This window comes from Chelon labrosus (genome assembly GCF_963514085.1).
Source record: "Chelon labrosus genome assembly, chromosome: 5".
NCBI classification, from domain to species: Eukaryota; Metazoa; Chordata; class Actinopteri; order Mugiliformes; family Mugilidae; genus Chelon; species Chelon labrosus.
This window is the reverse complement of record NC_140341.1, coordinates 22,078,817-22,104,326: the sequence shown is the minus strand read 5'-3', so window position 1 is coordinate 22,104,326 and position 25,510 is coordinate 22,078,817. Positions and strand designations below refer to the sequence as shown.

General features: G+C 39.9%; 2 protein-coding genes across 2 annotated transcripts in view; one reads left to right on the top strand and one right to left on the bottom strand.

Moving 5' to 3' along the window:
* Positions 1-400: 400 nt before the first annotated feature.
* LOC311488591 (general transcription factor IIF subunit 2-like) overlaps positions 401-25,510 on the top strand; it is a 45,614-nt gene continuing 20,504 nt past the window's right edge. The window contains exons 1-4 of the mRNA XM_084545389.1: positions 401-569; positions 865-938; positions 1,219-1,237; positions 1,604-1,748. Of these exons, the coding sequence (XP_084401515.1) occupies positions 504-569; positions 865-938; positions 1,219-1,237; positions 1,604-1,748 (304 nt within the window). The 5' untranslated portion in view covers positions 401-503. The remainder of the gene's footprint in view (positions 570-864; positions 939-1,218; positions 1,238-1,603; positions 1,749-25,510) is intronic.
* Positions 23,062-23,838, bottom strand: kctd4 (potassium channel tetramerization domain containing 4; the record flags this gene model as incomplete). Its single annotated transcript, XM_084545388.1, has 1 exon — positions 23,062-23,838. One exon carries the CDS (start codon positions 23,836-23,838, stop codon positions 23,062-23,064), a length of 777 nt encoding a protein of 258 aa, XP_084401514.1.

The window sequence follows — 25,510 nt, the reverse complement described above, 5'->3', positions numbered from 1 at the left end:
GCTAACGTTTACTCCGGCCAACTGGTTGGTGAACCAATCAGCGAACAGAGGGCGGGTCTGAGAGCGATTACGTTTCAGTTGCGCGCCGAGTTTGAAATGTTTACACGAACGGAGACGGATATACTCGAAGCCATTCGCTCCATTGTGGATATGCTTCCTGGCATTACAGCACTTTTATTCCAATTTCGCGTCCTTAATTGCAATGGGGGATGGTAGAGTAGCGATTTGTTTACTTGTTGCGTTCTTGAAAGCGGAAGTACGAGGCAGTAGAGCCTGAAGGCTCCGGCGCATAACATACGTCATTACCAAACGTTAGTGATTGGTTAAAGGAACTCCGATGATTTTAAACCTCAAACTGTGCCCTCCCACCAGGAAATAAACGATTGCCAATGGAGCCAGACTCTCTGCGAAGTCAGAGAGTCTGGTATCCAGGCTAGATTGGACCCGCTGCTAACTTTAAACTCCTATTATCTCTCGGTCAGTCTGTCGAAACTATTTAAAATATGTCGGACAAAACGGAGGTCAATCTAAGAGGAGTCAAAGAAAGTAAAGGCGTGTGGCTTGTGAAGGTTTGTTCGTCTGCAAATCATCAAAAATTAAATCACTTAGTCAGAGGCTAACGCAAAACGTCAACGCAAAAACGCTAACGTAAAAACATGACTGCGCTCTAACAGGTGCATAGCCTCGTGCACTAAATGTAATACTTTTAGTAACGGTTGTACTTACTAACTTTACAACAGGTGTTTTTGGTGGAAAATAAATGTGAAGGACTGAAGCTAATTTGTTGAGTTTTATTCATGTGTGTAACTTCATTAGGCGTAGTGATAATGAAGAGACTACTTCTTTTCCTCATCTCTTCCCCAGGTTCCCAAATATTTATCTCAGCAATGGGACAAAGCCACAGAAAAGGGGGAAGTTGGAAAAATTACCATTAAAAAGTACGTACCTCCCTCTGCATACCAGTAAGAATATGTGTAAATCATTTTAATCGGTATTAGAGCTGCCATGGTTAGTCGATTAGTCGATGGGAACAAATTAATCAACACCTATTGTTTACCTTAGTCCTGAACTGAGTATTGTAGAGTTTTGAACCCCTGTTTGAACTCATGTAAAATTTAAAGATGTTGCTGTAGGCTGTGGGAACATCATTATCAGAAAGTCATTTAGTGAAGCTCTTATCAGTGACTATTTTTCTCTGTCTTCTTATACACCTTGCAGGGAGAAAGGTAAAACAGAGGTGAGACGGCTGCATTTAATACTGCACAGTCTATGGGTTAATGGGGATGACTGTCATTTTTAATTGTGGTCAGATCATCTTTCACCACCTGTTTGTTTGACCATAAACATCCCTGTCTTAGATTCAGCAGGAACAATGGTTGTTTTCATTCATACTGCACGTGTTCTGTAGTTCATTCATAGTACACAGTATCACAGATAGTTTTGCTGCCCTTTTTTTCTGTGATTGATTCCTTCACTGCTCTCAGCCACTCTGACCCACCTTCCTCACAGGGATAAATAAGGTTTAACCATCAAATTTGATGCTCAGTCAAAGAGTAGCTTGCCAATATGATTCGTCAGCCTTTGTTTATGTTTTGTTTCTCAGGTACGTTTCAGCCTGAATGAGGAGCTGACTGCTCTAGATGCTGTGGACGAGAAGGATGCATCACTGCAGGTCCCGAGGGATCATCCCTTCACCATGCACACAGTGGGTGGACAGACCATGGCTGTCTTCAGCCAGAGCGACGCAGGTCAGTCTCCAGCTCTGTCTCTCTCGCCCTCGTCTCTCCGTTTCTCTTGTGCTGGATAATATGATCTGTATTACATTCTGGGTAGATGGCTGGAGGGTTCAAACTAAAATAGATTTGACGGTGTATGTGATTATTGCGGCGGTCCACAGGGCAGTGTGGCTTTTTAGCTTAACAAAAGTCTATATCCTACAGTGTCTTATGAAAAAAATAACAAGGGTGATGTCACATGCAAGACAAATGAAGAAAAATCATATAGATTCAAGGCAGAGTTTTCTAAATTTCCTGCACACTTATTTTATTTGTCAGATCTTCTGATGGAGTTGTTTTAAACCTCATTTAAAATATCTTCTAAATGAGTTGATTGGTGCTTGTTAGTGTGATGTATTGATTAAATGAGTTCAAGAGACAGATGACAGCGCAGCTCTATTGACAGCTGATATATAAAAAAAAAATGCATCACTCACTGGCTGTGACATTACTGATTTAAGAAGTCTTTGTTCTTGGAGTTAATTAGGTTTACTTGCTCTGAAGGGAAACCTGCCATTGATATATTCCACATTGATTGTGCTGTAAAATTCATGAGAATACTCAGAGTGGCGGAGGACTTTTTGCTGCCAGCCATGATATGTCACATTGCTTCCTGAGCCAGAGGGATTTGCAGGGATTTGCATCAGAGCAAGATCATAAAAATAGCTGCAACTGTATGGCTGGGTATCTGTGAGCGTGTGACCCACGAATAACAATAGATTAGGGTGGTTTCTTTTAATGGGATCTCTCTATTAGATCACTTTCATGCGTCAGGCTAGTGGAGGAAAATAATCGTGGGCTGGATTTAATTATCATTCCAAGGCCATACAAAGGGGAGTTACTGGAAATTGCAAAGTGAATAGAAAATAGAATGAAATGTCATTGAAATGGTATAAAATTGAAGATGAAAACTGTTATTGAGGGAAAACTTTAAATTTGTGTAAAAGTAAATAAAAGGCAGGAGATGGGGTGCTCAAATCAGCAAAATGTCGAGAGCAGTTTTGTACCTCCCAGGGTGCCTGCTCTCGGTAACAACAAAATTACTGCTTCTTAGAGTATTTTTCAGATGCTAGTGAGGGTGCATATGAATGGGTGGTGTTGGCTTAAAATGAAAAGCATATTTTGAGGCTTCCCCAGGCGTGACCAAATTAGTTTTGTGCGTGCATTTGGACTGGAGATCAAAACACTATCCAGAGTGGAAATTGTGAATCCAGCTGGAGCAGTGAATAGTTTTCCAGTGCTTTTTTTTTTTTTTTTTTGTAGAGAAACAAAGTTGAAATTTTGAAAGGGGTCAATGCTTAATGCATTCTGATGAGAGGCAGAGATACTCAAATATTTACTGATGTTATGGGATATACTTTGTTTTATGTGACAACCATCCAGCATTTTCACTTGAATGTCAGGTCTACATGGGCACTAGTATTCCACCAGTAATCTGAATAATGGCACAACCAGACAAAAAATGCTTCATGTACCTACCTCAATCAGAGCAAACTGGCTGGAGTGGATAGACATTTTAAATTGGACAAGGGTGGTGTTGCCCTTTGGATAATTTGATAGAAAGGGAGGGAGAAACGGAAACGTGTTTGAAAAGATAAATAGAGACAGAATCAATGTGAGGAACGCCTTTTAATATGGGGGTCTGTCTTGTCATCGTTGTTGAATGAATGAATTGATTCTGTGTTGTCAATAAAATTATATTATTGTTTTATTTCTGGCAGGTTTTAAGATGCAAAGTCATCAGAACCAGTTTGCGCAACTCGTAAACACATATGTCTTATCAGATCATTTTATTTAATTTCTTCAGATTTAGGACATTGTCCATGTAAATATTTCAAATTTATATTATTTTACAAGGGGTCTCCCAGTGTCATGGTGGTTAGCACTGATGCCTCACAGTAAGGTTCTGGGTTTAAATCCACCTGCTGACTGTGCCTTTCTATGTGGAGTTTTCATGTTCTCCCTGTGTCTGCGTGGGTTCTCTCCGGGTACTCCGGCTTCCTCCCACCATCCAAAGACATGCTGGTTAGGTTCATTGTTGATTCTAAATTGGCCGTAATGACTATACATGCCTATAGATTTAGATGTCGTCATATGTTTATAGTAATGCTTTAAGCGGCCACTAGTAGCAATCATTGTGTGAATGGTCTTTGCTCTATTGGATGCAGGTGGGACTCTGATCCCCCCACCACCACCACCCCACGGACTTATACTTCATCTGAGAGACCAATATTGTATATACTGTATGATATATATCATACCCTTTGCACTTGCCCAACTCAGGGGTCGCACCAGCCACTTTATTGTAGCTCATTCTATTTTTATTGTAGCTCATTCTATTTTTATTTTTATTTTATTCTATTTTTAGGTATGTATGCGTGTAGTATATATGTGTATATGTATATGGGTGTGTATATGTATGTATATATAGATACATAGATATATATATATATATCTTATATTTTTACATTTCATATTTGTACATTTTATGTTTAAGTTGCTGCACCGTAGGAACTTGAGGAAAGAAATTTCAATCCTGTTATGTGTTGCACATGTCAGAATTGACAATAAAGCTGACTTTGACTTTTGACTTTTTGAGGTGCAAGTCTTGATCAGGATGCAGGTTTCAAAATGCTGTAAGAGATCACAAAATGATCTCACAGTGTGAACAGGTTTAAGCTCAGTTGTGAATTCCTGATGTGAGCAACTCAAAAATACTCCCTCGGGATCTGATAATAACTCATTGAAATATGCTGCTGTTTTTTCTCACTTCATGTGTTTTGTATTGGTATTCAGTATGTCCTGGGTACATGTACTAAAATGATAAAGACATCAACGCCAAATTGGAAATCATTGCTCCCGTGCAAGATGGACCCTTGAAGATTAGTCTCGCCAAGGTCTCCATTTTTGTAGTTTTATAAATTTGTTATGTTTGCATTTACAAGGACACTAGTATTACATTAATATTCAGAATAACTGGTCAATCACAAAAATTTTCTTCCATCATACTTATATTTAATGCTTTATATTTAATGCTCCACTGCGAGCAGAACACTCGTGTTAAAAAAAGTTAGATACCCCCAATTATTAATAAAAATACTTTTATTGTATGAGAGGATCTGTTTAATCGTACATATACACAGATCACGCATAACATTATGACCACCTTCCTACTATTGTGTAGGTCTTCCTTGTGCCTCCAAAACAGTTGTGACTCATTGGAGAACGGACTTGGTTCTTCTGAGGGTGTCCTGTCTTGTCTGGCAACAACCCATAGGACCCATAGGCCTATGGGTCCTATGGGTTGAGGGGAGGGGCCTCTGAGGATCATCCCACAGATACTTGATCAGTTTGGGATCTAGGAATTTGGAGGCCATTTTTTGAGTTGTTCCTAAGCCGTTTTTGTGCGTGTGCCTGTGTCAGGCTGCATCCTGCTGGGGATGGCTGCTGCCATCAAGGAGTGTCATTGCTATGGGGTGGGGGTGCCTGGTCTGGTCTAGGTGAGTGGTACATGTCTAAGTAACATCCACATGAATGCCAGGCCCAAATGTTTCCCAGCAGAATACTGAATTGTCACAACATGGTCAATGTTATTTACTTCTCCTGCCAGTGGTGTTAATGTTGTGGCTCATCAGTGTAAACAGTTAAATTGAATAAATATTCTCCATGTAACATAGTCTCTGTCTTTAAAAGACATAATGTATTTAGCTTTATTCTTTGATTTTCTCAGTTTTTAAATGCATCAGTAGTCTAATGCAACCTCTTTCCAGATATAAGACAAGACAAAGTAACTATGAGAATTATGATATGTAAAACACCACATAGTCAATGTAACAATCTGCTTTTTTTCAATTAAAGCCTGACCTAATGTAATAATGGATGTAGTAGGAAATTCTTAAAACAATTTTGAAAGGTACATATTAATGTGTTTTCTATTTTTCAGTCCACAGAAACTAAACATTTCCTGCACACCCAAAAACAAATCTATCCTGCAGCATTTTGAACCAGAGGGCATCATACAGTTTTTGATAGTTTAATGTAACCTTGTATGACTGTGTAGGGAAAAAACAAAAAAACAATGACTCTTCAGTTAATATAGCAGAATGTGTTCTGAACCAAAAATTAATACTTACTAATACTTACTATTTTAACTATTTTCTACACATAAACTATAAAATCTGATTGTATTTCCCCAGTATCTTATGCAGTGTTTAAAACAAAGTACTGTGGCCATATGCAGAGTTACATGCATAATTCGTTTAATGAGGACAGTCGAAATTGTGAATTTATTTAGTTTGCCCAGACGGAAAGTGTCGCTGATATCATATATTGATACTATTAAAATATTCACATCAGTATTGTGGTGTTGACTTTACCTATTTCAGCCATATCCGTGTCACAGTTAGACACTGCGAAGCAAATTGAAATAAAGCTTTCTCTTCATCAAGGTTTATTCTTTTGCCGCCCTCATGCACTTTAGATTCACCCACACGTACGTGTGCGTTAATACCTCCTACATGCCATAATGGATTTCACTTTCTCCTTTTCAAGGACTTTTTCTATTAATCGAGTCTTTTACTCTCACCACAAACGGCAACACTTGTGCATGCTCTCCGGCTAAAACCTTCAGCAAAACCGAGGTTTAGAACTTGCGAAGAGACGTCAGTGAAACTACAAAAGGAGTGGGTGGGCACAAGTGTCAGGGAGGGTCATCAGGATTATAATCTTGTGTTTGTGAATGTGGAAACACAGTATGCGGGAGGCGTTAAGATTTTTTTCTTAAAGGTGTCCAGATGGCTGGCTTGACTATGAAAGTGCATTGGAAACAAGCGGTGGGATAATGTCCTCTGAGATGTGGTGGTGTGTAGTCTCTATTTACCTGACCGATGCTCAGCTCCACCCCCACTCGCCCACAGGAAGGTGTGCTGTATGACACCAGTCTCCCACTCACTTTCCCACTTTCTCTCTTCTGAACACACACAGTAGCTTTGCCAACTTAACCGTACCTGCGCACACACACTTGCACTGATTTTAACTGCACCTGTACTCTCCCCCTATTTCCCTCACACCCACACACATTGTTCTGATATTTACACCTTAGATGAAGCAGGTTTACATGTGGAATTATTAAAAATTATATGTGACAGATTTGGTCAGCTGTATGATTAGTTATCATCAAATGCTTTTTATCTCAGTGTGAGATAAAAATGTCTTAAAGACATATGTTCAATATGTGAACATGATTGGCTGTTCCTATAAATTATATATTGTGAGTCTGATTTCTGAAACACAGAAACAGTGTATGTGGCTATGCTTGTATGAGCACTGGTAATCCACTAGAAATCGGAATAATAACCCCATCAGAATAAAACTGACTTGTGTAACCACCTCAAAAGGACTTTACGGACTGAGAGAGATGGTGCATCAACCTTTAGATAATCCTTTGAATACAAAAATATTAGCACGTAGTCACCAATGCTTGATCTGATAGATGCTCTCGTTGGAATAAACATAGCATTCTTTCTACACATTTGCCCCATGTGACGAGTAGGAGGAACTGAGTGGTGAGAACAAAACAACAAGTTCAAACAATTGTTGACAAGTTGGAATCAATGTGGGCTACATTGTTCCAATCTGCTAATGTTTGTTTGTTTGTTTATTTATTTATTTATTGAATTAATTTAGTTTTGTCAAAGTTGGGAAAAGTCTCTTTTGGTTAAATTTCTACTCCACAGTGGGAAAAACTAACTCTCTGATTGTTAAAACCTTTTTGGGGGCCATTATAAGTAGGGATGCACCGATCCGACTTTTTCAGTCCCGATACCGATACCGATACCTGGGCTTTGTATATCTGTCGATACCCGATACCGATCCGATACCACTGTTGAATTAATAATAAACTGCATACCTTCCACCTTATACCTTCCTTCCACCATGTAGAAGAAACTAAAGGCACCAGACTTTCCTAACTAAACATTACTTTCCTAACTAAGACGAAATAACATAGATATAATGTATTGAATACTTATTTATTTGTTATTTAAAGAACAAATCGAAAATAGAATGTAATCAAACTTCTTAAAATAAATTTAAATACATAAAATGTAGTAGTAGAAACAAAATAGTGTATTGGTCAAACATACAATAGTAATCAAACAAGTTACCAAACATTGTAAACATGTAAAACATATATTAAGTGCAAAGTCCTGCAGGAATTCAAAATAAAACAGCAGCTGAACCTGAGAATAAACTAATAAAAAGTTGGTCAAACAGCCGTCGCACTAGTTGGCGTGGCAAGCGTGAAATATCTCCACACAGCCGACCCTTTGGCTCGCTCCATGTTGCTTAAATGCTCCAACTCGTTCTTCTTCTTCTTCTTCTGTTTAATGGCGGATCATATCTTCACGACATATACCGCCACCTACTGGACTACTACACAGGATCTCCAACTCGTTCCATGCTAACGAATGACGTAGGATCTGCTGCGACGGAGAAAAAAAAAAAAAAAAAAAAAAAAACTGTATCGGCCCGTGGATCTGTTAATTTTTCCGATCCCCGATCCAGCTATTTTGTCAATATCAGGGCCGATATCCGATCCCAATATCGGATCGGTGCACCCCTAATTATAAGCATAGAAAACATCAACATAAAGCAGACTGTCATGGTTCCCAGGGGATATATCCTACTCCTTGCCTTTTCATCTACTACTCCAAAAACAGGTGAAACTTGTCCAGTTTACATAAAATGAATGACCAAATTCCAAAAATTAATACTTACTAATACTTACTATTTGCTGACTTGCTCACACACACACGCACACACACACACACACACACACACACACACACACACACACACACACACACACAGTGATGTTCAGTTAGGTGACTTGTGTTTATTCCTTTTTAACATCCCAAAATGGGCTATCGATGTCCATTTGTTAGGGTGTATTGTAATCCAGTCTGCCATGCAGTGTCTAATCCCTCAAACCCAAACAGGCTATGTGTCATGCATTCCTCCACCTCTCTGATACAAGTATTCAATGAGCCAACAGTTGCAAGAGGTTGCTAATGGTGACAGTCGGTGATTGATACGCACACAAATGATGTCTGACACGTCTTTTGTACTGTAAGCCCGCTAGCTAAATGTTCCTCCATTATTTCCCCTCTCGTTGTTCTGCTTTGTTCCGGCAAAGGACCAGGTATTGATTAAGAGGTTGCTAAGCAACAGGCTTAGCTGCCACAGAAGCGTGCAGAGGAGAACAGAAAGCCAGATGTAATGCACTGCTCTGTTACAGTATGACTTTCCTCCAGCTGCTTCGATGAAGCTTTTCACTGAAACTTTGCAGTCCTTGAGGTTTTAGAAAATTTGTGAAAAAGACAGAATAGGGTGTGAATTCATAATGTCAGTTTGCAAACTTCTGCAGCCTCCAGGATTTACTTGGAGAAAGGTTTCTTGGTATACTGTAGCTGTTGAACATGTGATCTTTGTTATTCATTTTAGCAGTGGATTTCTTTTTGTTGGATTGCTCTATCCAGCACACCATGGATGTAAAGATGTTCTCTAATAATATGTTTTTATTCTGAAGGACAGATTCAATGAATGAATAATTATCAAACACAATTATTTCTATTTGGGTTTTAGGATGGACTTTTCTTTAAGACATTTTTGATTCACATGGAATTTGATTTCTAAAGATGAATCAAAGATGTCTTGTTTTTTTTCCAAGCAATGCTACAATTATGTGTCCTTTAAAAAGAAATTGGACACATCCAAGTGAATATGCTCTTTCTGTCTTATATAATTATAAAGTGTCGGATTTGTTACATAGATTTCTAAAGATACAGTCATCAAAAGTACAGAAGTAATACAAAAAAAAAACTTAAAATGTTCAAGGATGTCTTACAAAATCAACTATTCATCATTAAATAAATGGCAATCAAATTGAAAATGTTTTGAAAACTGCCTCCTTAGCTTTTATTAACAGTCACAAGGCTTCATTAAGACGAACAGTTCATGCAACTGTATTCAGATTTGATTACTGACTCTTATAGTGTGAAATCACTTAAGCCAACTGAGCCCCATCCACTTGAAACCAGTTATAATTTTGGCTTTTCATTTTGTTCCTGTTTATGTCATTAAGTAATATGATAATACTCCTTCCACATTTGGAGTTTGTATCAATTTGCCATCTAAAATACTGTATAGCTTTACCATATGCATAGATTTAAGTTTAATCTCTGACCAGGGTTTTCTCTGATAGCAATGACTTGTGGGTTTTGTAGTATCTAGAACTTTCAGCCACATCAAACTGACAGGAAAAGAGTATATTATGAAATGAATATGAAGATTATAACAAACTAGCAGTTCATAGTCTGTTGGCACCTGGAACGCTCTGGAAAGGGTTCCCACATATGATGCTTTTGCTGGCTGCTTTTTGTTAATTTTGTGGCCCAACTCGTCCCAAACAATCTTCACTGGACTTATGTCAGGTCATAGTGACATGCCATGTGATACTGTACTCCATCAGTTTCATTCTTGGTCAAACAGCTCTTACAGAGTCTTTGTGTCTTGGGTGATCGTTCTGTAGAAAAACAAACGGTGGTTCCTATAAGCACAAGCCAGATGGGATTTTGTGTAACAGAATGGTTAGTAGCCCCGCAGGTTATGTGTTGCTTTAAATTCTGAATAAATCTCTAACAGTGGCACCAGCAAATACCACACCAACACACCACCTCCTCTATACATCACCTTGGGAAACACACATGCAGATACCATCCGTTCACCTTGACTAATTTTAGAAAGAAGCAAACGAGTTTGACTCATCTTACCAATAATTACTGATTCACACAGTCTCTTCAGGAGACAAATTTTACTTATTAAAGGATCAACATACAATTGCATACAGAGCCACGGATGGTTCAGCCTTGAATTTAGTGCATACAAATCCTTTCATTGATTCAGATGTTCTGATGTTTTAGTTTAAGATAATCCAAAATTACGGGATTGATTTTTCTCCATTCATTCAAACAACAATAGAAGGCAACTCACTGAATTGACAACACATGGTCGTCAGACGCATGCTCCACGTAGACGATGACGGCAGGATGCTCGTGTGTTATGTAAAGTCCTTGCGTACTCATGTATCTCCCACGTGAAAGCAAACCTGACTGGATGCAGTATATACAATGAAAACAAAACATGAGCCTTGGTGAAGACCTTGGTTCAGACTTTCAGATGTGCAGATCCTAACAGACCTCACTAAATTATCTTTTTACCAAGAAGATTGTCACATTTACTTTGGTCAGCTTTAGTTGGAAACATTTTTGGGTGACTGTGTTCCCTGCTGTGCTGCGTATTCCTTCAGAGGCTGCGTTCGAAGCACACATGCAGATGGATTTGTAGCTCACCCTGGGCAAAATTCTTTGGCCAGACATGGTTAAAACACAGCAAATATCCAGCTCTACAATTAGGATGTAACCCTTTCTGTTTGAGTCGGACTGGATATTATAGTAACCAGATTTATTCTCACTGATTGGCCTGGCTGTGACTCTAATCAGGAAACGATTACTAAGAATGAGATATTAGAGGATATTGACAAAAGCAGATATGTAGGCAGCATTCAGAGGTCTGTAGGCTCACTAAATATGAAGCAGAAATTGAACAGCATTTGCATGCTTTATATAAAAGGGATAAACTGCTGGTGTCCTGCTGTGTTATTATCTGAAATCTTTGTTGTGCATGTAGCATCATGCATTAAACCTTTGGAACTGTGCAGGCTGCTTGTTGGATCCTGGACCGACTGCTGTGGGTGTTTTATTGAAGGAGTACGGCTGGCTTAGCTATGTAGCTTCTTTCCAAAAGTGTGGCTCATGAATTACAGGAATATCTCTTGAACCAGCATGGCTGTGAAGTGAGACAACACTAAAAACCAATGCTTGAGTATGACTGACTTCATTGAGAGGGATTCAGCTGGCCTGCAGTGTGAATTGTCTGCATTTCAGCCGTCCTGTCTCTGGACTGGGAGATGTGCGCTAATGGTGATACGGCTGGGCAGTTTTCATGGCTGACGTCAATAAACAGCCTTTCCATGTTTTTTTGTTCAGAGAGTTAAGGCTGTGTTCTGCCTAGCATAATCCAATGGGAGGCTTCAGAGCTCCTGCTTTCTAAGCGCTCCAGCCTCTTAGGCATACATGCTGTCAAGGCTGGTTGGAGCTGTCAACTCTCTCCTGGTGCTCTGCCCTCCCTCAGCCTTGCCAGATATTACACGGAAAATGCCATTCTCAAAATATAATATCAAAGGTGCTGTTGACCCTGACATTTGTTTATCAGCTTTTATTTATCTCTAGACGCTCACTTGAGCTCTGCACTTTCTCATTTATTCAGGTCACATTCCCGCTTTCTCTCATGTACTGTACTGTGCTAATATGTAAGAATGAAAGACATATTTAGTTATTTGATAATAGCACACAAGTAAAGCTGAATCACAAAACTACAGCCTCATTTCTGTACACTCAGTTGTCAGTTTATTAGGTATATACATACATATTAGGTACAATATCTACAACTAGCGCAATCTAAAAGAACAACCATGCAGTAAATCCTCTTCATGGAGGTTATAATGGTCAAGTTTGTTTAAACTGTTTTCGAGAGGGATTAATTCAACTCTATGAGGAGTTTGGAGGCTGCAGTTTGAGGTGCTGTTGAACTTTATAGCATTTATACAGAGAGTTCCCTTTTTTTTTTTTTTTTTTTTTTTAAACCTAGCCTCGTTGATATAAATGAGTTGGGCAGTTACAGCTAAGTGTACCTACTGTAGCTGTAGGAGTTCATTGAACTTGTGATTCAAAAGCATTTTGTAACATTTATTTGCTTTATTGCCTATATTAATTGTATGGAACCAAGATTAAGCGTGGTATATAGTTGTAAAAAGTGTAAAAACAATCCTGTCTAGATGATATATTTATATATTTATACTTACATACTGTACATTCACCGTATTTGTTTCTGAAAATCTCCTCAGTACTGTGCACCTTTATGTTTATACTGTATATATTTTTCATATGTCTTTTTATACGGTATTTTTGTTTTTTGCACTGTTATCGGTGACGGCTTTAATCTCATTGTACATGTGTATAGTGACAATAAAGGCATTCTATTCTATTCTATTCTATTCTATGATATGATGATTGGCGAGAAAGGAGCATGTTGCTGGTTGTTTTAAATCAGTGAAATTCAGGAAAATGGTTTTCAATTACCCAGAGAGCTTATCTGCTTGGAGAGTGCAGGCGGTTGGGTTGTTAGTGTCCCTTTGTCATTGCATAAAATAATTTGCTGTATTTAACAGGTTAAATGATTTATAGATTAGAAATCCATGTTTTCACCCACAGGTTGCCCAGAAATACAGATCTTGTATTTATGTTTTGCCATTGTCGCAGAGAAAAGGCTGGCTGAATCACTGGCTTCTATTCTCCTCGGAGTGTTTGTCATTGCCCAAGGTGAAAATACGAGTGAGCCAGCAATTGTTCAGCGAGAGAAATGTCATCTGCGCTCTCATTTCTGTTTTGCTTCTTGAAATAAAGGTTTATCCAACCCCTGCTGTGCTCCCACGCAACAGACACGTGACACACCCAGTATAATGATGATGCTTTGTCGCCAGGAGATACAATGTGCGCTTGTGTCAGTTGGTTCCCGAAAGACCAAAGCGTTTTTTAGTGATGCTCATTGTATAAAAATGTGAGAAGTGACCTCTTTAACTCTTTTCAGTGCAGCTGTAGATGGATAATGTAGAGGATTTTTTGTTTTCATATTAATGGAAATTTTTTTTTTTTATCCAGTTTACAAGTTTACCTGTGTTCCGGTTTAGTTTAGGTCCTTAAGATGATGCAAATTTTACCCACGGAAACAACATGAAAAGTGATACTCGTCATGTTAAAATGATTTTACATTTTTCTGCATTTTTTCCCTCTTGAAATACAGCAGCTGTTTCACCAACGTGTCTTTTTGTATCTGAGAGCATGTGCTTTATTTCCACCCCCCTTCACTGCTGCATTTTAAGCGAGGAATCCAATTTACTCTAACAGCCCATTTCTGTATTTAACATCCTAAAGCTGAGTTGACCTGCTCCAGTGGGTTTTTAGAGGTAGATTAGAGTCGGCTGTTGCCTTTGTAGGAAGTCGTGCATGCGGATTCACAAATAAAATCATTGTTATACCGGTGCTTGAGTTGGCTGGAAACTCAGGCATGTAATATATATATTTTTTTTTAAATGTAATTATAGTCAGTCAGTGCTGTCCACATCTCTTATGACAGAGGCCACACAGCCCATATGTTTGTATTGCTTTTGTGTGAAACGTCTGAGCAAGAAATTTTGTGTTGTGTGGGAGGATTTGTTTTTTCAATGGTACTAAAACTTGCTTTATTCTGCCTTAAAAAGCTGCTCACCCACCACCAGAGTGGGTTTCAATTGAGAGATGCTGCTTTCCATTGTCCAGACCTGGTCTCGGTTGAATATATTGTTTGAGTTGGATTCAGTTTTAAAGGAAAATGTTATTGAAGACCCAGTTGCACCAACCTGACAACTACCAACAAGTAAGGCCAAGAGTGGTGTTCCATGTGTCCGGACCAAAAATCTGTACTTGAACACACAAAAAAGCCAGTGTTTGTTTTTTCTTTGAGCTGAGTCAGAGCTGGCCTGTCCTCAGTCATGCCAATCAGTTGGTTGACAGTTTATTCATTATAGATGATCATGTCTTCCTGATAATATTTGTGTTTGAATATTCGAGTGAAGTGAAGATAAAAAAATTAGATGTTTGCATATTTTGTCACATTTCTTCTCCTCTTGTGCTTTGGTTCACTAAGATAAACAACCAGTCAAAGCGTCTGGGAAGATTCTCAGTTATCCAGGTCATGGTATATCTATGTAAAAACTAAGCTAAGCAAAGCTAAGAGAGACCACTCTACAATAAAGCAACTTGATAAAAAACAAAGGTAAAACAAAGCTAAGTGGACATGTTTGAGTTTTTTTGTAGATGTTTTACTGCTCATTTAAGAGATTTACAACTTAATTGCATGTGAGTATTGAGTCATTAACTGAATCTAGTCTTGTGATGTTCAGGTGGTCACCTCCCATAGTCATAGTCCAGTTGCCTTTGTTTTAGCCTTGGATTTGATCAAGTTGCTTTTTGTTAGAGTGACATTTGTTCGACTAGTGGCAACAATCCGGGACACACCGCGGAAAATAATGCCACACAGACACTCACCGACAGCCGGACACCATTTGGCTGGCCGACATTTGGCTTGGTGTGTGTCTCAGCTCTAATGCTGCATAGTTTATGTTATGCTGTGAGTGATGATGCTCTTTTTTTAAGTCTCAGGGTAAATATTTGCTGTACCCTCCTTCTCAGCCTGGTTGTTCGCGTCATAATTTGATTGAGAACTTTTGCAGCAACCCAAAATCTCAAATGAATCTTTAGAGTAGTATTTATACTGTGGTCATATCTGACTAAAATGTAACACATCTGAACTACATAATTTGTTCCCCACCTACTCTACACTATTCCTATTTTTAAGTCTTCTTTCATATTCCTCTACGACCTGCAGGGCATACATTATGCAACATTATGGAATGGAAGCAGCATATCATTAATGAAACTGTTACATGCACACAGTTGTGTGGTGCAGCCTCTCACCCGATGTTGTGAGTGTGTTGATTACCACTTTCACACATGTAGTAGAAAGGTGGAGGGCAGGTTGGCTCTGATTTCCTCCTCCACATCGTTCTGTCGCTCTGCTTCTGCTCCGCTCTGCTGGAGATCCTTTTCCTATCTTTCTATTTCTGATCTGGCCTCTTTATCGCTTCTGTTGTCTTTGCTTCTGCCTGCCCCCATTTCTTTCTCTCAATTTTTATTTATTTTCCCTGCCCACTCCATCTCTCTTCACCCATGCTGTTTTTCTTTTAATGACATGTGGTGTAGTTTGTCATTTATACAGTAGGAGTTTATTTAAATTGTTTATTTATACAGAAGCAGTGGCTTTTTTAAGTTTCGAGGTACTATTAATGTCTCAAAAGTTCTTGAAACAAGGGGAACTGGGAACAAGTTGATTTCTTTTTCTTTTATTGAAAAGGAAAAGAGATCTTCAGGGCCAAGTAAAAGTTAGAAATTGTTTTGAAGTGTGGATGCTCTTTCATAAGCTTTGAAATCCTGCAGAAAAAGTTCTCGGGTAAAACACTGCAGAGCGTCTAGTGTGGAAAAAACTCACAATTATTAAAGTTATTATTAGGTTCAGTTTAAATATATTTAAATCCATAAACTGACTGTTCCTCTTTGCGTCTGTTTTCTCCTTTTTTGTTAGTATGTAATGGTTGTTGCTGTCTCTTTGAGATGAGAGTGAAAGTGGAGAGGTCCTGACCTTCCCTCCCCCTCTTCTTCATCATTCTGTGTCTCCTCCTCCTCTTCTGCCACAACTTCTCTTTCTGGAGTTGAAAGATAAAAATCTGAGGTATGTTAGTCATTTTCTGGCTGAGCAGCACCACACGACTGAGGCGTCACGATAAGGAGGGGTGTGTTAGAGGGACAGAGGGGCGAGCAGCTTATGAGCGCGTGATGTAGGAGTTCAGTTTGCCTGGCAACAGGTGAAAAGACTTAAGAGAGACACATTAATAGTAGTATGGTTTGAGTTTCTCTCATTGCCTCTTTTTCCGTCAGCCTCTGCTTGCCTTTGATGAGACGTGGATCACTCCGACCTTGTGGCTAATAAGTAAACCTGTCACAGCCTGTCATAAAAAATGCATGGAGCTGATCTGCAATTAAAAGCAGTCCCAGGTTTGATGTTATCGATGCTGTGGTGTCAGTGTCAGGATGGGCAGCTCCTCTCAAATGTGCTCATGTTTTGCTCTATCGAAAATGCTATTACGTGTGTGTTGTACGTTTATTGTGAGGAGCGGGCTACGGATGAGGTTGGCCTGATGTCGGAGGTTGATGTGGACGCATGAGTCACGATGTGGGTGGTGGCGGCTGGGCCGTCGGTTTGACGACATTGCCTGTTAGAGCAGATGGTTTCAGCCGCCATGCAGGGGAGCACAGTAAGAGGTAAAACGAGAGATGCGTTTATTTCAGAGGTGGCTGATTGTTGCTCTCTGAATGGGTCTGCTCTCTAACTAAGAGATGGAACAGGATGTGTTCCTGCACACAGCTCCAAGAGGCAGCTTTACTTCTCAAAGGCTTTTCCACTCAGCAACACGACAAGATGGATGCTTTTCAATGTTTGGAACAATTCAATTTATACATTTCCACTCCCACAAGCTTCCATAAATGGATCTTGACGCATCCGTGCTTCACATAGTTTGGACAAAAGCCAGGCTAGACGTGCTTTGCATTTGCCTTGGCAGCAGGAACATCACCCAGTGCCACAGCAGCTTTTTCAGCATTAAACACAGCTATTACACAAAGTGTTGGATTTTTTCATGACCCAGTATTTTCAGCCTATTGGTTTCTGACATGCACTAAACGAGCACACTTGCAGTTCCTATAAAAAGGATTCACCTCCCTTGGATGTTTCACCTTTTTGTTGCTTTTATACATGAAATCATGGTCAGTATAATTTGGCTTTTTGATAAAAAATTTGCACAAAAAAAAGTATTCAACTGTAAACAGATTTTTTCCAAAATAATGTCAATTAATTAAATATAGTAAACAACTATTTAGTAGATGTACCTTTGGTTGCAATTACAGTACTGAGTCTGTGTGGATATGTCTCAATCAGGCTGGCACATCTGGACACTGCAATTTTTTAAGCCATTGAAAAATGAACCACTTCTGTGTAGCTTTTGCTGTGTGCTTGAGCTCAGTGTCTTGCTGGAAAATAAATTTTCTCCCAAGTCATTGTTGTCTTGCAGGCTAGACAAGTCAGATTATCCTCCAGGATTTGGTGAAATTTTTCTGCATTCATGTTTCCCTCTACCTTTACAAGCCATCCAAGGCCTGCTCCTGAGAAGTATCCCCAGAGCATGATGCTGCCATCACTATTCTTCATGATAGAGATGGTGTGTTAGTGGTGATGTGCAGTTTGGTGTTCACCAAACATGGCATCTAATCTGATGGCCAAATAGCTCAATTTTTGTCTCAACAGACCAAAGAACCTACTTCCAGTTGACCTTGGAGTCTTCCACACGCCTTTTGGCAAATTCCAGGCGAGATTTCATATGAGCTTTTTTCAACAGTGGCTTTTCCTTTGCCACTCTCCCATGCAGTTTCGAATGGTGAAGAACCCGGACAACAGTTGTTGTATGTACAGTAGGAGGTGAACGACTTCAGATTTTTTTTAAAGTTGACTAATATGTGGTGAAAGTCGAGTCGACGCTGACTAGTCGATGACGTCACACATAAAAACACAGTAGAAAGTAATGCTTTGCAACAGTGGAATCTATATTCTTGACCTGAATACATATTGTAGTGTCTCACACAAAAGAAGCTGCGGAGGCTTTTCTGTAAGTTTATTGAAGCTTGAACACGGACTACTGTCGGCCGTAGCCCACGGCAACACCATAAACACCATCAGTCTGACACTTCTAATATGCGGCTCTCCTTCAGCAAACTCTCCGCTCTGCCATAACTGCCGTGTCTCACATGGTGCATTCACTGACATAAAGGACAAAATCACACGATGCAACCACAGCAACAATGTCAACTAATAGAACACAACAGAACTGAACATGAACAAATGAGCTCATCTGTGCGCTGCATATATGTTTAGCCTATCGGCACTGTCAATACCTGGTAATAACCTGGTTTTACTCATCATGAGGGCCGTTACAGATGTCTTATGTAGTGTAATGTAAGTGTAATTTAGTCTTCTAAACTGTCGCAAAGATATTTGAGATACAGTCATAAAAGAGAGTAAAAATTGAGAAATCTGCAGCATCCATTTTCATTGATATTCCTCACAAGTCCCCTCACATATGTACAGTAAGTGCATGTAAATAAATTATTGGAATAAATGTTTACAATATTTCACATAGATTGTTCTTGATAAAGTCTTAATCGGTGTTCATTGTGGCTACTAATACTTTCACCCAGAGAAAGTTTTTGATGCCGTGCCAGCAGAGGAAGGCATGATGTTTTTGAGAAGTCCAATTGTCTGTTCTTTGAAACATGATATCTCAGGAACACCTTGACAGAATGTCATCAAATTTGGCAGAAATGTTCAGTTGGACTCAGTGATGAAGTGACAGCAATTTGTGGTCCGAGGTCTCTGTGATCTTACAAAACACCATCTTGGCCATAACTTTAAAAATCATATTCTAATTATGACAATATGTCACACAAATGTTGAAAATTCTATAATGATCAGTGATGATGCTATGAGTCCTGACAGACATGGACAGAAACTGCAACTTGACTAGTTTGTGGAGATGGTGGCATACTACATCAACACTGAGGTTGTCACAAGCTCAGAGCATTCCTGCATCATCTTAGAAGAAACTGCTTCTGACAAAATCAAATCATGAGAGGGGGATAAAAATATAGTTCCCCTGTTCAACCCTAACTAAAGTTAACTATAATATATGATTGCAATAATTACTCTGCTCTTATAGAGGAAAAATATTGTGTTACTTCTAAAACTGATGATGACACACATCAGAGTACAGTGCAGAGAGATAAAAAGAGATCCTCCTTGAGGGAAAATGGTAAGATTTATCTCATAGTCTGGCCTAGTTTTAAAGGGCCAAATAACTTCACTAGAACTGGGAAGCGTCTCCCTAAAGACTCCCGCAGGTGAAGCTGCTGCAGTGCACTGGCAGCGAGCCAGCACACCTTACTGTGTTAGGGGGTGTGAAGGTGAGAGCAGAGCTGAGCATGTTGTAATGAACAATCTGTGACAGAAACCGTGCATTAATGATTGTTTCCAAACAAATGACAAACATCATGATTAATGATGTAAGTTTAAGTGTAGAAGGCTGCTCATAGGTTATTCTTTAAAAGTGATACAAGTTATGGTAAAATATTTTGGTTTTAAAAGATTCATTTGGAATCAAATGTAGTCACTTAGCATGGCTGTGATTTCCTCTGTTCTAAGTCTTTAGCACTGTCACTGTTACGTCAAGTAAGTAAGAATTAAAGGGGACATAGCACTCTCTTGTCTGAGAGTGAAAATGTGTCATTCAGCAAACTGTTTCAAATTTAACTCATTTGTGACATAGATCATTTGTTTTGACCATAAGACCCGCCCCCTGAGCCCTGTATTGCCCCTCCTTCCCCTGTACATAGAAAGTGACAATGCTAGCGAAGCCACATTTCGTTTCAGCAAACATTGGATACACATCTACAATAAAGTGGTCGTGGTATGAAAGCTGCTCAAAGTAGCATAAAGTTCACCAAACATTCAGAAATGTCTTGTTCAAACCTTTATTGCTGAATGTTTTTGGGGTCTCCTGTTGTTCTGGGTTCAACTCCGGTACAAATAGATGGACTGATGTGGTTCCAGAGTACCATACTCTACCGGTACGCTTAATGGTTGCCATGGTAACGCTACTAGAGGGGCAGGGTAACAGGAGTTTATTCTTAGGAGGGAAGGGGATCGCACCAAAACGGCTTGCTGTCACAGTCATTGAAAATTTGGGCATCCAATGTCCCCTCTAAAACTTAAAAATCATACGGAGCATCTCTTTAGAGGACAAACATGGTCTGCTGTTTTAAAGGTGATGTTTAACATTTCTGTGTGTTGGCTAAATGTCCCCCTAGGTTTTAGTATTTCGAGATAGGCTCATAAACAATTGAAGCCAAGCAACCGGGAACATTTAAGAAGCTCTATAGTTTGGGCCTCTGGTTTCTTCTAATGCAAACTCAGAAAGGTCTGATTGGCGTTGTGTCCAATGTTGATTTTTTTTTTTTTTTGTACAGATATTGCAAATTGATATACAGTTTAACTTTGAACAAGTCAAGCCTCAGTTCAGTATTTATTGCAATGATGTGATAGAGCATTATGTCATGTGACTCTGTAGTCTAATGGAGAACTTTAAAGATGGGACTTTCTTCCAGTGTGTGTTTATTACAGATTCTGAAATAGCGTTAAAATTAATGAAAAAATTGTCTTGACTTGGATACTTTGCATAATGTAAATGATTACATTGTTTCAAATCAGTGTTTCGATTTGACGTTTATATATTGTTAAATGAAGTTCCCGTTTTATTTTATAGTAGTTATTTTTTGCCTGTTTATTTCCACTTTATATCTCAATAACAGGCCACACACACACCAGTGTCCGCTAAAATATCGCAGTAATAATTGTACATGAAGCAGCTATACATATATTGAAGCTCTAGCCTAAACTGACAACTGTAGCTGTATAACATACCCATGTAGTGTTGAAATGCATATGGTTAAATTAACAGCCCTATGGATAATATTTTAAATAGGGCAGCTTATGTCTGTAGCTGAAAAGCCTCATGCTGTTTGTTCAATTAAAGTCACTTTTAAAAGATGTTCTGGTCACTTATGTCTTAAGACACACATGTTAAAATGAATATCACATTTTGATCATGAGGAAAGTGGTTCTGTCAGCTCTGATTTTCTAATCTGTGGGAAATATATTAGATGAAGTAGGAATTTTTCCTAACTTTCAAATACTGCAATTAATGCAATTGATAACACTGAGTTAAATTAGAAGGAGGATACAACTGCGATGGACCTGTATTTTAAATTTATATGTCTTCATTGATTCTGGCTTTGTTCATCTTTTTAAATACTTGTTGTTTTACAGCCTCCATGTTTTTGTCCCTCCTGGAAACTCGTTAAATGATGTTTAGCCCACGTAGGGCACACATGCTTTAATACTACTATTCATATATTCTCCTATTCAACAGATTATCAAAGGTGTACAACACCATAAACTGATTTAAAATCCGTTGCATTAAAGCCAGTCTGTTCTGATCGAGGTGTTTTCATAATCAATGGCATTTTTACTCTGACTGGCCTGTTATCTCATTATTTGTTTAATATTTATGCCCATGTGAATGCAGCATTTGTTTCTTTTGTACACCCTGTCTTGAATGTTCACCACAGTTAAAAATATTATTCAGCAAAATTTGTAATTTAGATGAGGAAATGTTCTGGTTTGATAAAACTGTAAGTGAGAGACAATTGTGTTTATATCTGGAACCATCTGGAAACGTAACACTAATAATGCTCCTGTGTGACTCAGTGGATAACAGTCACACACTGTACAGACTGTAAGTTCAGGTGGTTCATGATTAAACAGTTGTCAGTGTACCTTTTATGCTGCTGGAAAAAATGAGGATCCAATGCATAGCTAAGACCTGCTCTTGCTCACATTAATTGCAGTATTTGACAGGCTTTTGTAACACCGAGCAGTGCCATTACATTGTACATTATGTTGCAGATTCACTTGAACACAAAGAGTTTGAGTCTCACTTTTATTTGCAAAATATTCACATTGAAAAGTAATAGGCATTGTTGTGGCACCGGCTTCACAGAGGCTCACAGCACGAACAAACACACTGTTTTTTTCAGTGCACATGCATCATGCTAGATTCAAAGCCCTTACAATAATCACAGTTCTTTACGCTGAAACTCAGCCTGACATTTGTCCATCTGAAACAATCTTAATGAGCTGTGGTTTCCCCTTCAGGCTCCACAGAGGCTAATAAACTAAACACGAGCTATTAAACCAACTAAACACTGCACACACTGTGTATAGCAACACGCACACACATACACGCACAGACTGGAGTAAAAGCTGAATGGCACAACAGTGCACATGACAGCTGGTTTTGAAGGCTTTTGCAGCCATTGACGGAGCAACAGAAGCAGTTCTTGTGCAGAAACAAATCCACTGATAAAGCTATTGATGTGCAGAATCTCATTTTAACCCTTCTTCTCTTCACTGTTTCATCCACATTACTGATACTTTTGTGTGATACCTAATCAGATACCTAGTCAGTTTAGATATCATAAATTCTATAAATACTAATTTACAGAGAAGTGCAAATGTTGATGCCAAAGATTCCAGTCTGCTGCTAGTGTTCTCCCAAAACCTGACATATCTTGTGTCTGCCAGCCACCGTTGCTCATTAAAGATATAAACACTGTCCTGTTTGACAGTCCAACCCGCCTTTTCTCCCTCTTCTACCAAATAACACAGTACAGCTCAGCACATCTTACAAGAATTCAAACCAACGCCTTACATTAGCAGAGTGGATATAGAATGAGGCACTACTTTCTTCCCTCTCTATCTCCCTCTTTCTTCCCTGTGTTTCCACTCTCTCCTATTTGACAAAATGCAGGGCCTCAGCCACCACCACGGAGCCTTTGCTGCTGTCGAGGCTGGTGACCAGCTTGAAGCCTGACCTCAGTGCTAGCATCACTGTTTCTAGTTTCAGACAGTCAAGCGTGCACAGGAATGTGCTGTCCTCCTTCAGAACGAGCCGCGAGCCGGGCTCCGACTTGATGAAGTGCCGGAACTGGATCACGTTGGACGAAACCACGAACTCCTCCGGAAAGCCGTCCAAGCGGCTCTTGGAGATCTGCACCAGCCGCGCTTTGACCTTTTCGATGAAGGCGGGGTCACTGCAGTACACCTTAAGGCCCTGTGACCTCTCGTGGCTATCTGTCACCTCCAAAAAGGCGGGTTCCCGCTGGGCCGCCCTCTGACTCTCCCACTCGACCACGGCCTCCACTAGTTCACTCAGACGGTAAAAGTCGGCCTCCCGTCGCAGGAGCCCCGCCTCCCGGAAGTCGTCAGGTAGCTGGAGCTCTCCGGTCCGGAGGTAGTTGAGCACATGGCGAAAAACTGGCCCGTCTCTATCAATGAAGGGGTTGCCCATGGAATCGGTGTGCTGAACCGCCTTTTTGCCGTTGGCCAGCTCTTCCAGAAAGGACCCCTGGTGCTTGGCAAGGGTGGTCCGGTGGGCGGTGTACAAGAACCCCCCTACATTGAGGGTGATGGTGCCTGAGGAGGGCTTCTTGAAGCTCTTGCTGGGCTGCAGCAGGTCCGGGTTGATGTGCCTCAGTTCACTCTCCATCCTTCTGAGGTTCCATTCCATTCTCCAGTCACCCTCTCCAGCCTCGACCCAGCCTCCTCAGAGCTGGTGTGTCTGCGCGTCTCTGTGCAGTACAAACTGAGTCCTTCTTTTTTCCTTTGCTCTTTTGAGTCTGACTGTGTGGGTCTGTAGTGCAACTGAGAAAATGATAAGGTGTTGTCAGCTGTCGTATAGTGAGAGTGAATGTGTTTGAGTGTGTGTGATGGTGGATGGGTGAAGACTGTCTGACAGAGGAGCTACAGTGAACTGGGAGCTGAAAACAGACTGAGTCTCTGTGCTGCTCGTGTCCCTCCTCTCTCTCTGTCTCTCTCTCTCTGTCTCTATTTGACTCGAGCTCTCTCGCTCTTTAAGAGTGGGTGGGCAGACAGCGTCACACACAGGGAGGAGAGTAGAGGGAATATGAGCAAACAACAGAACAGTCCGGACTCCAGGAGCTCCTTCTTTCTTTTTCTCTGTGCCTAATTATCTTGGATAAAAAGGTGCAAATCTGAGCACTGGCAATTAGTCCACATACACACACACATGCACACACCCTCGCCTCACCAGATGGAGGGGGGAGGGTTGCTTCCATAATTTCTGTGGTGTGAAATTGTCTCAGCTTGTGAGAGTCTGAATATGAAACTCCTTTTGCAGCCAAATCCATCTGTTTATCACACAGTGCATCATGTGAACTGGAATCTGTTTGAAAAAGAGTCCGGTTTAAATCGGGGGGGTCTGACGTGTTTTTGTTTTTTTTCTGTCTCATCTGGTTGTGACGGGGAGAAGTAAGGCTGCTAGCCTCACTTATGTAAATGAAAGCAACAGAGAATGCATTTATGTAAATGTCTTCCTTTCTTCCGTGCAAGCAAGCAGTTCTCTGTCTTAACAAATGTTGCATGTGCATTGAGCGTGTGTGCTGCGTACGAAATGGACCAGTTACAGTCGAAGGTGGTCTGGTCATGTAGAACTGGTTTAGGATTGTTCTGCAGCCCCCTGTTAGGGGAAGTACAGTAGACTGGCCATTTGGTACAAATGATTCACACCACAACTGTGTGTGTGTATGTTTGTGCGTTTGATATCAGTTCATATCAAACATGAGGAGATTCACAGAGAGTCTGGCAGGGCTGTGTATGTTGGGGAAATGTTTTTGGTTTCTGACTGGGTTCAGTGATAACAACATAAAAATGTGTGTGTACTCTGCAGATGATTAGTCTGGTGCGGCGTGCTCACATTTTAACACACAGGACACTCGGCTAAGTGACTGCATTTGATCTAAAAACTGAAGAAATAAACTGTAATTAGTACTGAATGTATTTGATTCAGTGAATTAGCTGCCAGAGGATGCGTTTTGTCCATCAGCAGTGTGTTTGGTCATTAGAGACTAAAAATCAATGTGTGCTGAATACATTGTGCTGCTGCTTCAGTTGCCACATGGTGAGTTAAAGATTTTTTAAACCTTCAATCCATTTTAAAAAGCCCCCTTCATTTCCATTTCTTTCTTCAACCCAAGATCTCCTCTTAAGAGTACATTTCATGTTTTTTTTTATTTTTTTTTTTATTAGTTACTCTCTTTTGGGAAGTTACTAAATCAGACAGGGAAAGTATGCTCCTAAGTTAAATTCTGTGGCCTTAATTTCTCATTTCTCATAAACACTCTAGCCTGCTCACTAAATTGATGTTCATGATAGATCCTGAC